Raw genomic sequence first — 18,105 nt, forward strand, 5'->3', positions numbered from 1 at the left:
AAGATTTTGCCGGCAAAATGAGGCGTGTTTGCTGACGTCACTTGGGGGGCGTCATCGAGGTAGCGGAAGTGCGTTGAGCACATGGCTAGCAGGCTCAAGAAGTAAACAATCCAAGTGATCGCGTTAAATAGATGAATGGAATCGCGCTATAATGTTATTGATACATGAAATTGGATGTTTTGGTTGTGCTCTGTTGGCCGTTTGATATGTCAAGTGTTGTCAAACTGATATAGCGCATTCATTTTGCTATTGGATTAGACAGTCACTGTATTGACTGGCGCCCCCTTAAAATAGCCTACACAACACTACAATGCACAGCAGCGTTTTAAAATATTATCAGATGTGTATATTTTATGTTCATGGGATTCATGTAGCTAGTTGTCATAGCCTTCTTCTGTCAGTAACCTTTGACCGGTCACATGACCATCAAAACGCGCACAAATCTGTTTTTTTGTTTGTTTAAGAAATGAAGTTTTTAAATCTTTTCGGACGCTTAAAGTCAAATGTCATCGGCATGATTCACGTCCAAGCTTTGCCAGGTAACGCATTTGACAGGAGAACAAGTTTAATAGAGGAAAGTATACTGAACTTTTAATTTATTTTCTTCTGCAGGAACCCCCTTGAACCGCGCTACTATCTCAGAGATCAAAGAGGAGGCTTGTCGAGAGGCGGAAATCTACCACCAAGCAGGACTTGTATGTGCTCAATACAAGTGAAACTTACATTTACACATGTCTTTGTGTGGGATTATAATAATCTCGCGCTTTCTAACATTATGATTATAGCGGTGCTTGATTCGCGAACGAATCATTTGTTTTAAATCGGATCATTTCAATGAACCGGTGTCGAATCTTGTATGGCAGCATAGTTTAACGATTCAATAACGAATTAGAAAGACTCGGTCAGAGTGGTTCTCGAGTCATCGGAATCATTTAACCCAGATAATCATACAGATAATCATCTCTGATTCTTAATGGAAGATGTGAGCCGAAGATTAATTGACTTTATTTTTATAGCACCTTTTTAAGCTTAGCACAAAGTGCTTCACTAAAGGCACGATCATTACAAAACACAAGGGGGAAAAAATAACAACAAAAAATCCCACAAAAATCTAAATACTTCACAAAGCACATTTATACAAATACATTTTTTAAAAAGACTTAAAAACAGACAAAGGTACATGCATCTAATAGTCATTGGCAAACTGTTCCATAACATTCGTGCCTTCACCGCAAAACAGTTGCTCGATCACATTTTGTTATATATCTAGATTTTGGAACCGCCAACAATCCATGATTTTAAGATCTGAGACACCTGACTGTTTCATGAGGTCTTACAAGTTCTGCTAAATACTAGGGTGCTAAACCATTAAGTGCCAATAATAATATTATCTTTAAAATTATCTTAAAGTGAATTGGTGGCCAATGTAGTAAAGCTAAAACTGGAGTGACCCTGTTCACACCAAGGACGACAGCTGTAGTGATAACTGTAACTATAATAATAGTTTTTTATGAGAATAGGAAAATAATGACAACAACACAGAGGAACAATATCATTGGAGTGTTTTTCCAGTTTACGAATGATAAAAATGACATCCAATCCATACAGCTTGAAGATAATTGCATAATAAGCAATTCTTGCGTATTAAACTATACGCGCAGAAACATAATTGTAGGTGCACTTATAATAAACAGAATCATATTGTTTGTTGGTGTAAATGTCATTATAGTTATCATAATAGTTTTTTGTGTAAACTGCCTTAACAGCAACGAACGGAAAAAAAAATAGACTGAAAAAAATAGACTTGTTTTTTTTGTACATTATAAAAAGGCATTAATATTATACTTGCTGCACAGCACAAAGGACTTAAAAGCATTTACATTGTGAAGAAGAGATGGTACCCAAAATATAATTTCAAGTCTTTGCAAAAAATTATTTAAAAAAGAGGTTTAACGGGCAAAAATTTGCACAGACTTATGTATAATAAACTTGACTAGAAAAATAAATAGATTTATGAGAAAATACTTGTATTTTACTTGTACATAACTATGTTTCCAGTGGTGTATAAAGCTTACATAATGAACTATTATATTTGTATTACTTCAGAATGTGCCATTTCTATCTACATACCACTTACAGTAAGGTCGCCATTTTGCGCCGCCATGTTTCTACAGTAGCCCTAAACGGGCAAATTTCTAGTCACTTTCTGCTTTTTGTCCTGTTTTGGACTCGGCCCCCGTATCTTCTCTATGTGCTCCGAAAGGGATGGATGAGCGTTAGTAATTGCAATTCACAACTTCACCGCTAGATTCCACTTAAATCCACACACTGCACCTTTAAAACACATTTCAATAGAACCGATTTGTGAAAACGAGTCAGATCAGTCTTTGGATTTCTCATTGCTTCTTGCCAGTACGGGTGCCTGTAAGGGTCATAACTACCATTCAATGGGAGATATATTTCCATTTTCTTTTAAATGTGGCTGAATGAAATTAAATCATGAAACCAATCTTTCTGACAGTGTTATATGTTTTGATTTCTCTTTTGTCAGTTCTGTTTTTGGTCAGTGTGTGAAAGCTCATTTCAGACAGTTCTCTGTATGACAGGATGGGCTGATCATTGAAAACATGCATGATATTCCATATACCCTTGAGGTGGGTCCAGAAGTGTGTGCATCAATGACAGCTGTGTGTGCAGCAGTCAGGGGCCTTTATCCGTCTTGGCCGCTTGGTGTTCAGATTCTCTCAGCTGCAAACCAATCAGCACTGGCTGTTGCCCTGGCCTCAGGTGTTCACATAACTGCACCACTATCATGCTATCATGAATGCCATTTCAAACCAAGGTATTATTCTCTGATAACATATTTAATGAATATTACTCTCTGCCTCTCCACAGGGCTGGATTTTATCCGTGCCGAGGGGTTTGTGTTCTCACATGTTGCAGATGAAGGCCTGCTAAATGCTTGTGCTGGTGAGCTGCTGCGCTACCGCAGACACATTGGAGCAGAGCATGTTCAGATCTTTACAGACATCAAGAAGAAGCACAGGTATAATCAGATCTGACTGCATTCCTTGCATGCTGGCTGACCCCAGAGGCACAACACAGTGTGGTGGTTTCTGCTTTATTCTGTGATATTTAAAAATGTTACAGCGCTCATGCCCTGACTTCAGATGTGAGCATAGCCGAGACAGCCCAAGCAGCTGAGTTCTTCCTCTCTGATGGAGTCATCGTCACAGGAACTGCCACTGGAGCACAGGCTGATCCAGAGGAACTGAGGGGTGAGTCTGGCAGCCTGACGTCATAATACACTTCAGTCCGGCTGTGTAAAAGTGCTGTGGGTATTTCTTTAATGTCCATACTTCATCTTCATTGTGTCATATCTATATGTCCTATTAGTCTGTACCTTTTTTTAAAACGCTTTTAGAGAAGCATCTTATGCTGAAAAATACAGTAAAATAGTAATATTGTGAAATATTTGTATAATTTTAAATAAATAGCATAGATAAAATATTCTCATATATTTTAAATGTAATTTATTCCTGTGATGGCAAAGCTTTATTTTCAGCAGCATTACTCCAGTCTTCAGTGTCACATGATCCTTCAGAAATCATTATAATATGCTGATTTATTTGAAATAAAAAGATTTTGTAAGTTTATGAATGTCTTTACTGTCACTTCTTACTCATTTTAATGTCCTTGCTGAATAAGTTTTGAACTGTAGTGTACCGTTGAATGTATTAGCCCATATTGTGATCAATTCTTAGCATGCTTTGCATGTTTGAATCGCTCAAATTTGATCTGCGTCAGTATAAACCAACCATCTCATATGTCATCCTGACATTTGTCTCCAGCTTCCTAACGTCTCATAAAATTAAATCAAACTAGCCCCGTTGCTATCTAGAAATGTACTGTTGTAAACATTATTTGCTAGGGTATCCTATATTGATTATTTAGTTTATTATACAGGAAATTATTTTGAATTAATATTTGATGTATGCTCAACAACATGTATAGTCACACATGCTGAAACATTTTTGCAGTGTTTTCATGTGGATACCATGATGACGTTTGAGTTAACAGGACTTTAACAGGACACAGCCTTTTGTTTTCCTGAGTCCATTTACACTACCATTTAAATAATCTTTTAAAGAAAATGAATACTTTTGTTTACACTTTTACTCAAAAAGGACAGGAAATACATTTATACAATTTCTGTTTTAAATAAATGCTGTTTTTTTAACTTTTTATTCATCAAATAATCCTGAAAAAAGTATCAAGGTTTTCACAAAAAAATATTAAGCTACTCAACTGGTTTAATCATTTATAATAATAATAATAATCATCATCATCATCATCATCATCATAAATGTTTATTGAGCAACAAATCATCATATTAGAATGATTTCTGAAGGATCATGTGACACTAAAGATTAGAATAATGATTCTAATCAGCTTTGCTGTCATTTTGAATTGTAATAATGTTTCACAAAATTGAGGTTTTACTGTATTTTTCTGTAGCCATGGTCATCATAAGAGGAAAAATCTCACAGGCCGCAATTGTCCAAGGCTATAAGTTTGAGCAAAGTCCAGGAATCAGTGTTAAAACTGTACACTTTGTGACACTTTCAGTGATCAATCCTGTTCAAAGGTTAATCTGCAAATTTAGGTTAACCTCCTTTTAATATCTAATGGAGCCCATCAGCAAGGTGGGTAAGGCCTGAAAGACAGTGGTGTCCTTTGGAAAGAGTAGATGCTGCACACTGTACTGGCCCTGGTGACTGCCCCATGTGGGCAGATGGCCTGCTTCCTGCCCTGCCCCAAAACCAGTGGCCTTGTATGGGCTAACATAGACACCAGCACTTCCATCTATTTTAAATCCCACTTCCAGATGGCTGGTGATCATGGAAGGCTGTAAACATGGGCACGAAAAACCAGGCCCAGTCTAGTCTGCCACTGCCCTGCTGCCTACTTTGGACATGTGCCTATTGCCTTCCTTAGTTCTGATCCATTGGACTGGGGAAGCTGTCAGATGGAGGATGAGGCACAGTATGCCAAAATCCTCATTACAATGAAGGAACAACATGTTTTTTGTATTTTTATGCTTGCATGTAGCAGAAAGATGTCCTCACACTCATAGTCGAGTCCTATTTGTTTAACAGAGGTTACACAGTCTGTGAGGATTCCTGTTCTCATCGGTTCTGGAGTAACACATGATAACGTGGAGCAATACCTTCAAGCAGGCGCCATGATCGTCGGCTCCCATTTTAAGAAAGGAGGCTACTGGGCAAATGGTGTGGATGCTGAGAGAGTCAAAAGGTTCATGGGGAAGATGCACACACTTCGGGAGTGACTGTTGTAACTAAAATTGCACAAAAAATAAATAAAAGCAATGTGAAGGTAAAATATTTATTTTTCACTTTTTAAAAAGTTTTATCAAATATATTCATGAGGATAAAAAAGCAAAACCAAAATATCATTTAAATATACAAAGTCAAATAATAACAGTTGTAACAATTTGAATCACAACACAGCATCATATTTAGTTTTTCTGGTGATAAATCACAGCATATCTCTTTGTCATGTGAGTAAGATTAAGATACAATTTCACTTTAATACTTGATGAATAAAATGCATTGCCTTGTACAGTACAATCTTCAACACTGAATTATTTTCACACAAGGTTTTTTTTTCCCCGCACTTAATATACATGCTAAAATAGAAACACACAAACATCATTACATTGCTAAAGGACTAATAATGCAAATTGATTTTGTAACATGCTTTTCAGAGTTATTTCAGTGTCAGACATCTTCCTGAAGATAATAATACCACACTGCATTTAATGAAACATTTATCTTAATCCATACTAGTCTTTATAGGGGAATGGTTTCATGTCATAATTTGCAAACACCCCCTTAAAACGATTACTCACTTATCAAATCCTATATGTTCAGAGGTTTCAGATGCAATTGATTTTTCTCAGTAGTTGTGCAGGCGCTGAGTGGGCTGTTTGAAGTAGCCGTAATGGCGCTCGGAAGGTGAATAGCGTGTTCTTGCGAGGTTTTGCCTGTTGAGGGCGCCGCGGGTCAGCTTTCTGTGCTCATTATAGACTCTGGCACGCTGCACTGAGAGCAGGATGGTGCTGCAGGGCAAGGGGCTGCCCCATGCTGCTAACCGCCAAGAAACGTGACGTCTGATTGGCACAGGCCTAAAGGGGTAAATTTGACAAATCACAAGCCAACATAACTACAGTTACAACATGGAAATATAGGTTACATGTCCTTGTGACATCAATGGATATATTGAATTAATAAAAAAAATAATGACGACTGGAGTAATGCTGATGAAAATTCAGCTTTGCCCTCACATAATAATATTATTTTAAAATCAATATATATTCAAACAGAAATCAAAAACATGGTTTGGACAAAGGATTTATGTTGTAAAGTCTCGTTACATCATTTGTGTAAAGCTTGAACACAAAAAACAGTTACGGACAGCAACTTTAAGGATTATAAATCGTATCGACTATTCAAGGAATAGTTTACCCAAAAATGAAAATTCTGTCATCATTTACTCACCCTCAAGTTGTTTTGACCAAACAGTGGCTGGTCCCCATTCCATGGTATATATATATATATATATATATATATATATATATATATATATATATATATATATATATATATATATATATATATATATATATATATATATATATATATATATATATATATAAACTATGTATAATACCATAAAAAGTCAGTGGGGCCACTGTTTGGTTAGCAACATTCTTTAAAATATATTATTTCTACGTTCAACAGAACATAGAAACTCATACAGGTTTACAACATGACGGTGAGAAAATTATAAAAGATTGTGGGGTGAATTATCCCTCTAAACACCTAACTTGCCATTTTAAGTTGCTTAAAGGAAGTGTATGTAAGATTGTGGCCAAAACTGGTACTACAATCACTATCCCCTCTCCCCCTCCTCCCTGACTCGAGGTTGCCAGATAGGCTGCAGGATCCAGCAGGAACGTTTGTAGCTGCAGCTGTCGTAACTAGAGTATAGCTGGCAACCCGGATGCCGAAACACTACTGACTTTGTGATTGGGAGATAGGTGGAGGGTTGAGCTTCAGGCCAAAACACAACATATCAACATCAACATCAGTTGAGCGCTGCAACAACAACTTTTAAATGACAATATCCTGGCCAGACTACTATTGTCAGTGATATAAGTATTTGAAATGAACATGACTTATTAATGTCTAGTGACATATCAGGGCAATTGTATGATTAATTGAAATATATTTCTTACATACAGTTCCTTTAAATAATGAATATTATCTCTATTCTAGCTGAAATTGTGTCATTGTCTTTAAACTTACCTAGCCATGTCCTCTGTTTCTTCATCCGAAGCAAGGTCTCCCTGATCAGGCCTCATCTGGTACACAGACATGCTGGGGTGCTCGATTAACAGGTTCTCAAGAATGTTTGTGTCGGCTGAGCCAAGTGACTGATTCTCTGCACAGGAAGCATAAATTACTTCAAGTCAACAACATTACTAATTATCCAATTAGGCATGATTCAGAGCAGGGTCGATTTTTCTTTCCTTTTCTTGCACAGTAAGATATATGATAAGGGACAATAAGGGCAATAGTTGTCACACAGGGGGTTTGCCACAAAGATGATATCTCAATAACTAGAAGTTTTAAAAATCAGAATTAAACACGTGTGGTTTCTGTATCAGTGAAGTACTATACAGTTTTGCTATAGCTGTTGGATAAACACCTGAACACAGTAAAACTACACTAGTAGCATATGTTCAAGATAATAAAGGTTGATTTTAACTGAAACTGAACTGATCCTAACTGTTCAGGACAAGGTTATTTTAGTCACATAGTTTTTAAATGTAACACGCTTGTCATTTATTTATTACAATATGTCTTGACTAATAGTTTGATTTTTTATATTTTAAAGTTTTCATTTGCAGTCTCTCTTTTATTATATTTTTTAATGGTAACGCTTTACAATAAGGTTTCACTAGTAAACTACTTAAGTTAACATTAAATAAGAATTTCACAACATTTATCAATCTTAGTTCATTTCAAAATTTGCTAATACATTATTTTTTAGAATCAATGCACTGAACAAAAAAGTAAATGCTTTATTTTTATTAACTAACATGAACAAAGATTAATAGGGTAACAAATGTATTGCTCATTCATGTTAGTTAATACATTAAGTAATGTTAACAAATGAGACCTTATTTTAAAGTGTTGCCGTTTTAATTTTGCTGAAGATTTCTAATAGGCTGTTTAATGGCCGATCACGTTGAGAGAGCTTAGCCCAAACAGAGACAACATGCCATGCTTTTAGAACGCTACATAAGGTCAGTGTGTTCGGTGAACTGCTCCAGTCTATCGTCTATAACAGTGCATCTCAACCTTTTAGACTTCAAGGCCCCCAAATCCCACTTAAATAACCAAAGGCTAAGAAATATTTAGATGTTTAATTGTTTTAGCTTATTTAAAGCTGGTTTTGTTCTGTTTAAAATATGTTTAAATCACCTTGAGGCCCCCTATTGGCCCGCTTGTTGAGACCCACTTGTATAACACGCCCACAGGCTAGAAAAGTAAGTAATGACTCTCACACTTTAAGCGTTTTAGAAGATGTGATTTCTAATAACATCAATAGAATTGAGTTATTGAACTGAAAATAGTTTACTTTTAGCAATAACCACTCACCATGTATCTTTATGATAACCCATTCTCCATCATCAAACTCGAGGAGGTTTGCAAAGGTATCAGTTTCTTCTGCAACATCAATGTCCTTCTCTTCTCTTCCCACCAGCTGTGCAAGGATTCTGCTGATCATTTTCTGTTATGGCTTAGCCAGACACTATCTGTTACAAAAAAACAAAACAAAAATCAGTAAAGGTTAGGCTATGTTGCCCTCTAGAGGACTCTACATACATTGCATTGTTCTCCCTTTGCATTTTCAAACGATTTTGTAATACGCATATTTAGCATGATGTTGCTGTTTAAATAGGTTGATGGAAAGTAACGTGCACACAGAAAGTTTCAGGAGTAACATTAGACGGTACGTTGAAAAATCTAAGGTTGTGTTCTGCTGGCCTGGTTCAGCTGATACAATTGGCATGTAGTCTAGTACCAGCTGGTTGAACTGAGACATAGTGTTCCTTTCCACAGATCGCTTATTTTTAACACTGTCTGGAATTCATTTCTAAATTTAACTTTATTTTAGACTAAATGTATATCAATCAGATTATCAATAGACTCATGTGGGCTACAGGATCAGTACTGGCATGTCGGTCTAGACTGCTAAAGGCAAATAGTATTAGTTTTTTCTAACTTAATTCTATAAACACACTGTACAGACGTAGAACTGACATTCTACAGGTTTGAATGCACGGGGCCCCTAAGGGCCATGGTGTGTTTGTGTGTAGAGATGGGAGGAAGAATAAGAAGTCAATGCTTTTGTGCTCTCGCGAAACACTTACGAGAGAACGCAAAAGTATTTACTAATATTTTTTCCTCGATCTCATTTATTTCCTTCACCATGTCGCTTAAGGAGCTCCGTGAAAGCATTATTCCCATTAAAGATAACTTATTTGTACACACACACACACACACACGGCTTATACCAGCATAACATTTAATAAATGGTTAATTGTTGCACCCTTTTAAATTGGCTACAGTTGAAGGTTATTTTGAAATATAATGAATATTTTGATGATTAATCATGATCATTTTCCCTTCCATTTTCACAAATAATTTTTTTTTTTTTTTGAATTAACTATTTTCAACACTGTTATGTTTTTTTTTTGAACATCTTAAAAAGATCCCCAATATACGTCAGTGAAGTGGGACAGGAAGGACTGATCAGCTGTAGCCCCCTGGCCATGTAAAGCATAGACTTGTTTACAGTCAAGCACTGAATGTAGGCTAACGTTACTGTACATTTCTTTATAGCAACTGAAGTTAGATCAGTTACTATAAAAACAACGGTAATACAAATGATTGTTTGTTCGGATTATCGTATCAAAATCGTTATCAAAATAATTATATAATAATAATAATAGGCAAACTGCTTTTGTTTTTGAGTGGATCTATTCTATTCTCCTTCGGAAAGTTTAAAGTGATAAACTAATAAACAGCGCTTAGATAGATTTGAGTGTTTAAATACAAAACAAGTTATCTGAAGTTATCCACGAGGAAACAAAGCAGATTTACAAATTTGACATTTCAGAAAGATGAGGTAAAATCTGAATAGCGACGTTTAGTTTTGCCCACCTTATTAGCTGTCAGAAAAGTAGTTTTTGCAGCTTAAATTCCTCTGTTTTATCTTTGTGTCGCGGTCGCTCCAGTCGGTGACTCGGTGTACAGTCTGGACTTGTTTATGTACACGAGGCTCCTCCCCCTTGTTCTTGACTGTGTACTAGATCCGACGTCAACAAGCTCCACCCACAAGGCGTGGCTGTCAATTGAATTCGAACATGCGGATGTTTACATAGGAAGTCTCGCAGGTGTTATTTTACTGTCCACAATGGTGTCCACAAATAGTGCTGCGTTCCAGTTCGTTTGAGTCCACTGGGTGGTCCACATAGGAGTCAAACCAGGCTAAAACAGAACCCCCAATACCCACCCACTTACTCAATCGTTCAAGGAGAATACTGTGGTCCGCTGTATCAAAGGCTGCACTAAGGTCCAACAGAACTAGCGCTGTACAATTACCCGAATCTACTGATAAAAGCAAATCATTCGACACCCTAAGAAGAACAGTTTCTATACTGTGTTGCGATCTAAAACCTGACTGAAAAATATCAAAGATATTATTTTTGTTTAAAAATAAAGAAAGTTGCTTAAGTACCACCTCCTCTAGCATTTTAGACAAGAAAGGTACCTTAGAAATTGGTCTGTAGTTGTTTAATACAGCGGGGTCTAAACTCGTTTTCTTCAAAAGCGGAAATAAAGAGTGTGTTCGTAATATGAGCCTATAGGCGGAGCACAACTTTTAATAAGCTTTAATAAGATTAATCTATATTTAATTCTTACAGTCAAAACATGCAGCGTTTAATTTTTACATTTGATTACTTTATTACATTTCTGTAGTATCTTACCCTAATATAACTTAGAACACATCTCATTAATGTTCAGAGTTAAATGACATGATTAAAAAAATAATCATGATTTTTAAATGACCTTTATTTATATATCGCTTTTTACAAGTCTAATTGTTTCAAAGCAGCTTCAGTGTTAATAGGGAGACAATGCAACAGAATTTGATTCGGCTACAGCCGCTCTGGTGAAGATGTTGATGTCATCCAGCTAATTTCAATTATCATAGTGTCAATGTGGACAGACCGGTAATATAATTGAAATTTAGGTCTCCCCAACTGAGCAAGCCAAAGGCTAAAGGCTCAAAGCTGCAAGGAATCAAAACTCCTTCAGGGCCAGAATAGAAAAATAAACCTTGGGAGAAACCAGGCCCAGTCGAGGTACCAGTTCTCCTCTGGCCTCAAACAGTGTATGATTATTATTCTGGCAACATTGCAGGTCTCAAGTCATATCAGGTAAATGGATATTCGAAAGATTGGAGTTGTCATGATAGAAATGAAGAGTCAATGCAGCATTTACAGGCAGAGTTTAATTGACACGGTCTCAGCAGACACTTCAGGGATGCCTTGGTCATCTCCAGACGCAGCTCCACCATCCATCCGGACACGGCCTGGATCCGGCTGACTGCAGTTAACCTCGGGATAAACAGAGAGACTAACATTAGTGTAGATGCCATTCTTCTTATGATGCACAGAGTAAATCAGGTGTTATGGGAAGTGCGTTCACACCACCAGCAGCGAGAGCGGCAAGGTGACCGGAAGTCATTCATTTTCAATGCGAGCTCCGGCGAGAGCAGCGCGGCGCGTCTTGGACGATTTGGGCGTCGAGGAGATTTTAAATCAGCTCAACTTTATGGAAATGATGCGGTTCGGCGGCAGCCAATTGGAATGTAGAAGTGCTCCGCTTGAGTGAAATCCAGAGAACGCAGGCCTGCAAACTTTGGTTCCGACGACATTAGTTCCCAAGCCAAATGTAGAAGAAGTTGATCATTGCTGTGCGGGTTTCCCCTATCATTCATGCCGAGACCATTCAAAGTGATGTTTAATTTGTTAAGAAGTCGCGCAACACTATTTCATAGGCGCTAGAACGCTTGTTTTTCAGCGGGTATGTAATTCATACTTCCTTTCACATTTAAATGATTTCATGAGGTTAATTTATACCCTACTAGTGGTCAGTCTATCAATCAACATGCTTGTTTGATTTGTGGCCTCTTTAAATAGAGTTTAAAAAAAGAAAAAACATTCGATCTACGTCAGAGCGGCAGCGCGTCCACAAAGCTTTCTACAGCGTCGTTGGCAGGGCGGCAAGAGTGAATTTTGACGCTCTCGCCAGCGGCGGTGTGAACGCACGGTTAGACAGTATTCTAGGTTACTACTTGTGGAGTGTTTTTGTCCAATTATTAAAAATTCAGTTTTTTTCTGAATTAAGTTGCAGGAAATTACTATTCATCCAATTTTTCATATCCGCTAAGCATTCTGTTAATCTTGTGAATTGGTACGTTTTGTCAGGGTGTGAAGAAATATAGAGCTGAGTATCGTCAGCATAACAATGAAAACTAACGTCATGCTTCCTAATGATATCTCCTACAGCTGTAGCACATACAGGGTGAAAAGCAACGGTCCTAACACTGAGCCTTGCGGTACTCCATACTGAACTTGTAACATCTCTTCATTTACTTCTTCAAACTGATAGCGGTCAGATAAGTGTGATTTAAACCATGCCAATGCATTTCCACTAATGCCAACATAACTTTCGAGTCTATTCAGAATGCTGTGAGCGATAGTATTAAACGCAGCGCTAAGATCGAGTAACGCTAATAGAGAGATTTTAACAGTAAACAACTGTAAACTGGTTAACAGACAGTTTACGCACTATATACAGTGAATAATGCACATTTAAATGTACAGATTTTTGACCTGAAAAATAACTAGTCATTGTATAATTTACAGTAAATAACTGTCACTTCACATTTGATGTCTTGGTGAAATATCAGATAAGGTAAATTTCAGGGGAGGGTTAGTTCTTGTTTTATGTCACATGATACCTCCTCAAAAACATATAATAACGTATAATAAACAATAATTCATGAATGAAAATAAAATACTTTGCACAAAACATTTCTTCAAAACGTTTTTTCTATAAAATGAGAGAGTGTGTGTGTGTGTGTATATTTAAAGATCCAGAAAACCCCTTTTTTTCAGAGGTTTAAAATTTAGCAGGCACGCTGGTTCCTCGGAAGTCCAGGAGGAAAGCGGGGAGCGACCCCACCTCTATTTTCCTGTTTTTCCTCCTTATTACTTCTAATCTGTCATTTGAAACATAAACAGAAATCAGGTTATTGTTTCAATACAGTACACAAACAATATAGAGATATGAATAAAAAGAGGCTAAATATATCAAGTTAAAACAAAATGGAAATTTAAAAGCATGAGTGAAAAGCAGCACTAAATGTGTCATGTGACTAAATGAGGTTTGCAGCACATATCGAAAACTAGCGTGAATAAAGCTAAGTGTCAAAATCTTCAAAATGTAATGAAAACCTTAAACCAGTCGTGGAGACCGACTTTCTCCAGTTCAATCCTCTTCTTTGGGAAGACCTGCAGACAACAGCGAATCAAATCGCAGCATTCTGTGGAGAACGAAGGGAGAGACGTCTGATTATTAGCTTAAACTTCACAAATATCCTCAAAGCCATCATTTATTAAGCCACTGGGCTCAGATGTTCCTTTTCCTGCATTGTTGTTTTGATCTGTCCAATAAGATCCAGAATTAAATGAGGATCTCACCTTGTGAACAGCCGTTTCTGGTCCAGATGTTCTGATCTATCTCCTCCAGGTCTCGCCACCTCGGAAAATTCCAGCACAGCATAATGAACAAGAGTACGCCGAGTGACCAAACCGTCGCAGGTTCCCCGTGATAGTGGCCGCTGATCCGGTACTCAGGGGGGCAGTACTCTTTTGTGCCTGGAGGAAAACATTTTCACATTTACATTAACACAACATCTGGACTAGAAATCCATCATCATGCAAGAAAGGATTTGATGCTAACAGTGGATCCCATTCCCTGAGGCTTCATGAGAGCTCGACTCGCTCAGAGTCCTGTGCGAACGGCTCGCAATCGACACCAGAGTTTGGGGCACACCTCGCAGCTTTGAGGAATTATACATACCAGAAAAGGAGATGTAACCTGCGCTGTTGAGAAAATCTCCACATCCAAAGTCAATTAATTTGACCTCTAAGGTGTCCGGGTTAATCAGCAGGTTTTCCAGCTTGATATCCCGATGAAAAACTCCACGGCGGCAGCAGGCCTGAGCCGCAAATGTGACCTGGCACATAATAAGGCGTACCAAATCTTCACGGTTGGTGCCCGTGTAGCTTGTTAAAAACTCATCCAAGGTCTGACAGGGCATGGGCCGCTCCAGCACCATAAAGTATTGGTCAGGCTCGTCCTGCCAGTCCAAGAGCTGGATGATATTAGGAACACTGGGCCCTCGATTGGCAAACATTTGCAGAGCCACTTCCAGCGGGATGGGTCTGGAATAACCGCTCTAGAAGAAAGACAGTCATTTTAATATATTTATCATTTATAGTCTGTGATTAATGTTGACATGAGATGTATAAAACTGAAAACAGTGACTGAGAGGTAAAGCAGAGAGAGCACAGCCGACTTACAATCCTGGTATATCTTGCTTCCCGATTGGAGGCAAATTTTACCGCCACCTGGTGAAAAATTAACAGAAAATGAATATGCGTTAGAATTATTTATAATACATGTGTTCACAAATTACAATCATTACACCTGAACAAACATTTACATGTCCATGAATTTAATTGTAAACATGCAGAGCACGTCTGTCTATTAAAACAGGTCTGACATGTGAAGTGCACTAAATAGTGAATATAAGTGTGTGATTTAAGACACAAATAATCATCTAGATAGATATTGTAAGTAATGAAAATGAATACCTGAAGGCCATCCTTCAAACGTGTCGCTGCATAAACCGTCCCAAAGCCTCCTTCACCCAGTGCAGTGCCCATTTCATATCTGCAGGAACCGATATCTGTTAAAAGAAGAAAGAAATAAAAGGTCACCTACTTGATCTAAACCTTTATCTAACACACACACTTTCAAAAAAAGTCATTTTCCATGTTATCAACTACCCTTAAAGAAAGCATGAATTTAAAGTATAACCCATTGACCTGCTGATTAAAGAGTGCATGTGTGTTGGGTTATGTTAGCGTTTCTTAGCAAACTGACCCATAATTGTTCTCTGATCCTCTGCTAGACTGTCTGAAGCTGTGGTGACGTCCACACTCGTGTCCGGAGCATCATGGACAGGGGTTTGGAAGGAGTCGTCAATCCAGTCCTGGTCGCCTCGAGGGTCAGCAGTGACGGGTTCCTCTGAAATGTGGAAGACTTGAGGAGGTCCGCTGCTGTCCTGAGAAGACGACTGACCTACAGAGGGCAATCACACCAACACTATTAATAAAACACTCACATTACTGCAAGTCATTTTTATGTGCATATTCACTTTGTTAGGAAACAAACATACTTCAATAAAGAATCTGAGGTAATACATTCTCATGACATAATGTTAAAGGCGCACTAAGCAACTTTCCGTCTGCTAGAGGTCGACTATTCAAAACAAAGGCGTAGTTTGACGACGCAAAATTTGAGCTCAGCATCTTGGGACATTTGGTCTTCACCTCACAGCCGGTGGAAAATAAGACTCGGGCAGAAATCATGTTCAGGGATGAGATTATTAACATTACTGTAGTGTGAAGCAGGAACGAGTGTTGCGGAGCTGAGCAAGGCCGCCGGAGCGATTGAACACAACACACACCTCGCGAGCAGCGGGACTTTTATTATGCAACCGTCGCCTGCGCCATTTCCACTTTTACCGGTCATGAGAATATGGTGTTGCAGCTCAGTTTATCATATTATACACATTTAAGTGTGTTTAAAATTATGTTCTGATGTTACTCTGTGTGTTCGCTCAGCGGCTGATGTCACTCTTGTTCACGCTGCTTGTACCAAATGGATACTCTGTGTGTTCGCTCAGCGGCTGATGTCACTCTTGTTCAAGCTGCTAAGAGTAAAGCGCTTCAGAATAAAACCGGAAACAGAGAGTAGTGCAGATATGACACCATTGACAGGCAACTCTCTCAGACGTCCCGGTTCATTGGTTATAATGGCCATTTTCTCTTTATTTACAAATAGTTGGAAACATTTGGGATATTGTAAGTACTCAACTGAACAAAATATATAACACTTGCCTAGCGGTTTTTGAATATTTCACTGCAAAAATGCTACATAGTGCACCTTTAATAATCTCATTTACCATCTGAAGCTCGGGTGACGTCCACACTCGTGTCAGGAGCATCATGGACAGGGGTTGGGAAGGAGTCGCCATTTAATTTTGTTATGGCACGTTTGAAAACATTGAAGGAGTCGTCAATCCAGTCCTGGTTGCCTCGAGGGTCAGCAGTGACGGGTTCCTCTGAAATGTGGAAGACTTGAGGAGGTCCGCTGCTGTCCTGAGAAGACGACTGACCTACAGAGGGCAGTTACACCAACATTATTAATAAAACACTCACATTACTGCATCTACGCTTGCTGTACATTATGAAGAGACTTTTCGGGGGAATTCACACTGGACACATTCTTTCCAGTTTTTCAGTTGTCAGTCATTGTGTGCAAACAATAAACATCATGAATGTAATTAATATTAATGCGCACATTCACCTTTTTAGGCAATATACAGTGAGGTAAAGCATTTTCATTTCTGTGTAAACGCATTAATTCATGAAGATACAAACTTAAAGACACTTAAAGTCCTCAAAACACCTTTAAACATAAAAATAAGTGTATAGCCAGCGCAGACTCCAATGATATACCATCTGATTTACCATCATTACTCTCCACAGGTGGAACATCCTCGCTCTGGTCCTCGCGGTCTTGACCTGAGTGGCTGTCTTTGGCCTCTTTCCTTCGCCTCTGGAAATAAGCATATAGCCCAAGTGCAGTCAATAGCACCATTTTGACGTCTCAAGTAGGCTAGCTAGCGTAGACCGCAAGATCTGCAGCAAGATCAACGGGTTGTATTTATCTGTAAAGACTGAAGTCGTGTACAGATAAAAGTTGAGTAATATTGGCATGAAATGCTAGCAAATCGTTGTGAATAAAGCTCGAGTCGAGTGAGAAACACAAGAAACACTAAAATCAGCAACGAACTGCAAGAGAACGCTTGAGCAAAGCATAAGCACTTTAATACCTGATACTGTGACGTCACAATATTGATGGAATCCCAGAGAAGTTCCAGTGATTGGTCCATTCTGTGCTGTGGGCTTCTGTCTCCATTTAGTGTTTAAACTAGTTTCATACATTTACAAACAGAGCCTAAAATAACAGAAAGAAACTTTTTAATGAAAATAAAGGTCCATGTTTAATAACAATATTCACAAATTTGAATTAAAATGTTTAGTGAAATTAGAAAACCGTTACTTTAGTTGTATACATGCTCTTTATCCATATATTTAGTTCTAATGTTACAAACTTAATAATCTCAAGGTTCTGGGTTTTACACCATTCTTCTGTAGTGTGGTTTTGGTGAAGTGTAATAAAGTAAACATCACGAGTGTTACTTTACCTTATTTTCACCGCGGTTTCCTGATGGTTTATGGAGCAATTACCCCGAGTCTCCTCTGTCATTTCAAAGTACTGTTGTTCAGTTATAGGACTGTTTTAATTTCAAAACGGCAAATTAGACAAGAGTTTATTTGTTTGCCCAATTATTTTTTTCAGTGATATGCTAAAACAGCTGTCAAATATGAAATGTATAGTTTCGCTGCTGCTTTATCTTAGCTCGGACATTATGACCGTTAAACTGAGGCGTCGCGCACAACATACATAAAGACCGCCTACTTTCTGATTGGTCTCAGATATTTTGACATTGACTGAC

General features: G+C 38.1%; 3 protein-coding genes across 6 annotated transcripts; 1 reads left to right on the forward strand and 2 right to left on the reverse strand.

Annotated features, from left to right (window-relative positions):
- Positions 1-126: 126 nt before the first annotated feature.
- Positions 127-5,403, forward strand: zgc:162297 (uncharacterized protein LOC555865 homolog). The gene is made up of 6 exons (XM_067437699.1): positions 127-539; positions 613-695; positions 2,607-2,787; positions 2,896-3,046; positions 3,151-3,278; positions 5,160-5,403. The coding sequence occupies exons 1-6, from the start codon at positions 467-469 to the stop codon at positions 5,348-5,350; spliced, it is 807 nt and encodes a 268-aa protein (XP_067293800.1). The 5' UTR covers positions 127-466; the 3' UTR covers positions 5,351-5,403.
- si:ch211-260e23.9 (uncharacterized protein LOC555795 homolog) lies at positions 5,220-10,466 on the reverse strand. Of its 2 annotated transcripts, XM_067437719.1 has the most exons (5): positions 10,320-10,466; positions 8,751-8,908; positions 7,392-7,527; positions 5,933-6,208; positions 5,220-5,359 (listed from the first exon to the last, which is right to left on the reverse strand). In XM_067437719.1, exons 2-4 carry the CDS (start codon positions 8,878-8,880, stop codon positions 5,980-5,982), a joined length of 495 nt encoding a protein of 164 aa, XP_067293820.1. In that variant the 5' UTR covers positions 8,881-8,908; positions 10,320-10,466; the 3' UTR covers positions 5,220-5,359; positions 5,933-5,979. The 2 variants fall into 2 exon arrangements, with proteins under 2 accessions (XP_067293820.1, XP_067293811.1); XM_067437710.1 differs by lacking the exon at positions 5,220-5,359 and having other exon boundaries at positions 5,393-6,208.
- A 446-nt stretch (positions 10,467-10,912) lies between these two features.
- On the reverse strand, positions 10,913-18,009 carry LOC137070473 (serine/threonine-protein kinase pim-3-like). Of its 3 annotated transcripts, XM_067437654.1 has the most exons (11): positions 17,794-18,009; positions 17,419-17,543; positions 17,054-17,141; positions 16,486-16,698; positions 15,402-15,599; positions 15,110-15,204; positions 14,816-14,863; positions 14,313-14,691; positions 13,931-14,107; positions 13,685-13,773; positions 10,913-13,449 (listed from the first exon to the last, which is right to left on the reverse strand). In XM_067437654.1, exons 2-11 carry the CDS (start codon positions 17,476-17,478, stop codon positions 13,357-13,359), a joined length of 1,440 nt encoding a protein of 479 aa, XP_067293755.1. In that variant the 5' UTR covers positions 17,479-17,543; positions 17,794-18,009; the 3' UTR covers positions 10,913-13,356. The 3 variants fall into 3 exon arrangements, with proteins under 3 accessions (XP_067293755.1, XP_067293764.1, XP_067293774.1); XM_067437663.1 differs by having other exon boundaries at positions 17,419-18,009; XM_067437673.1 differs by lacking the exon at positions 10,913-13,449 and having other exon boundaries at positions 13,505-13,773.
- Between the last annotated feature and the right edge of the window lie 96 nt (positions 18,010-18,105).

This window comes from Pseudorasbora parva, chromosome 1 (genome assembly GCF_024679245.1).
Source record: "Pseudorasbora parva isolate DD20220531a chromosome 1, ASM2467924v1, whole genome shotgun sequence".
Lineage (NCBI taxonomy): Eukaryota > Metazoa > Chordata > Actinopteri > Cypriniformes > Gobionidae > Pseudorasbora > Pseudorasbora parva.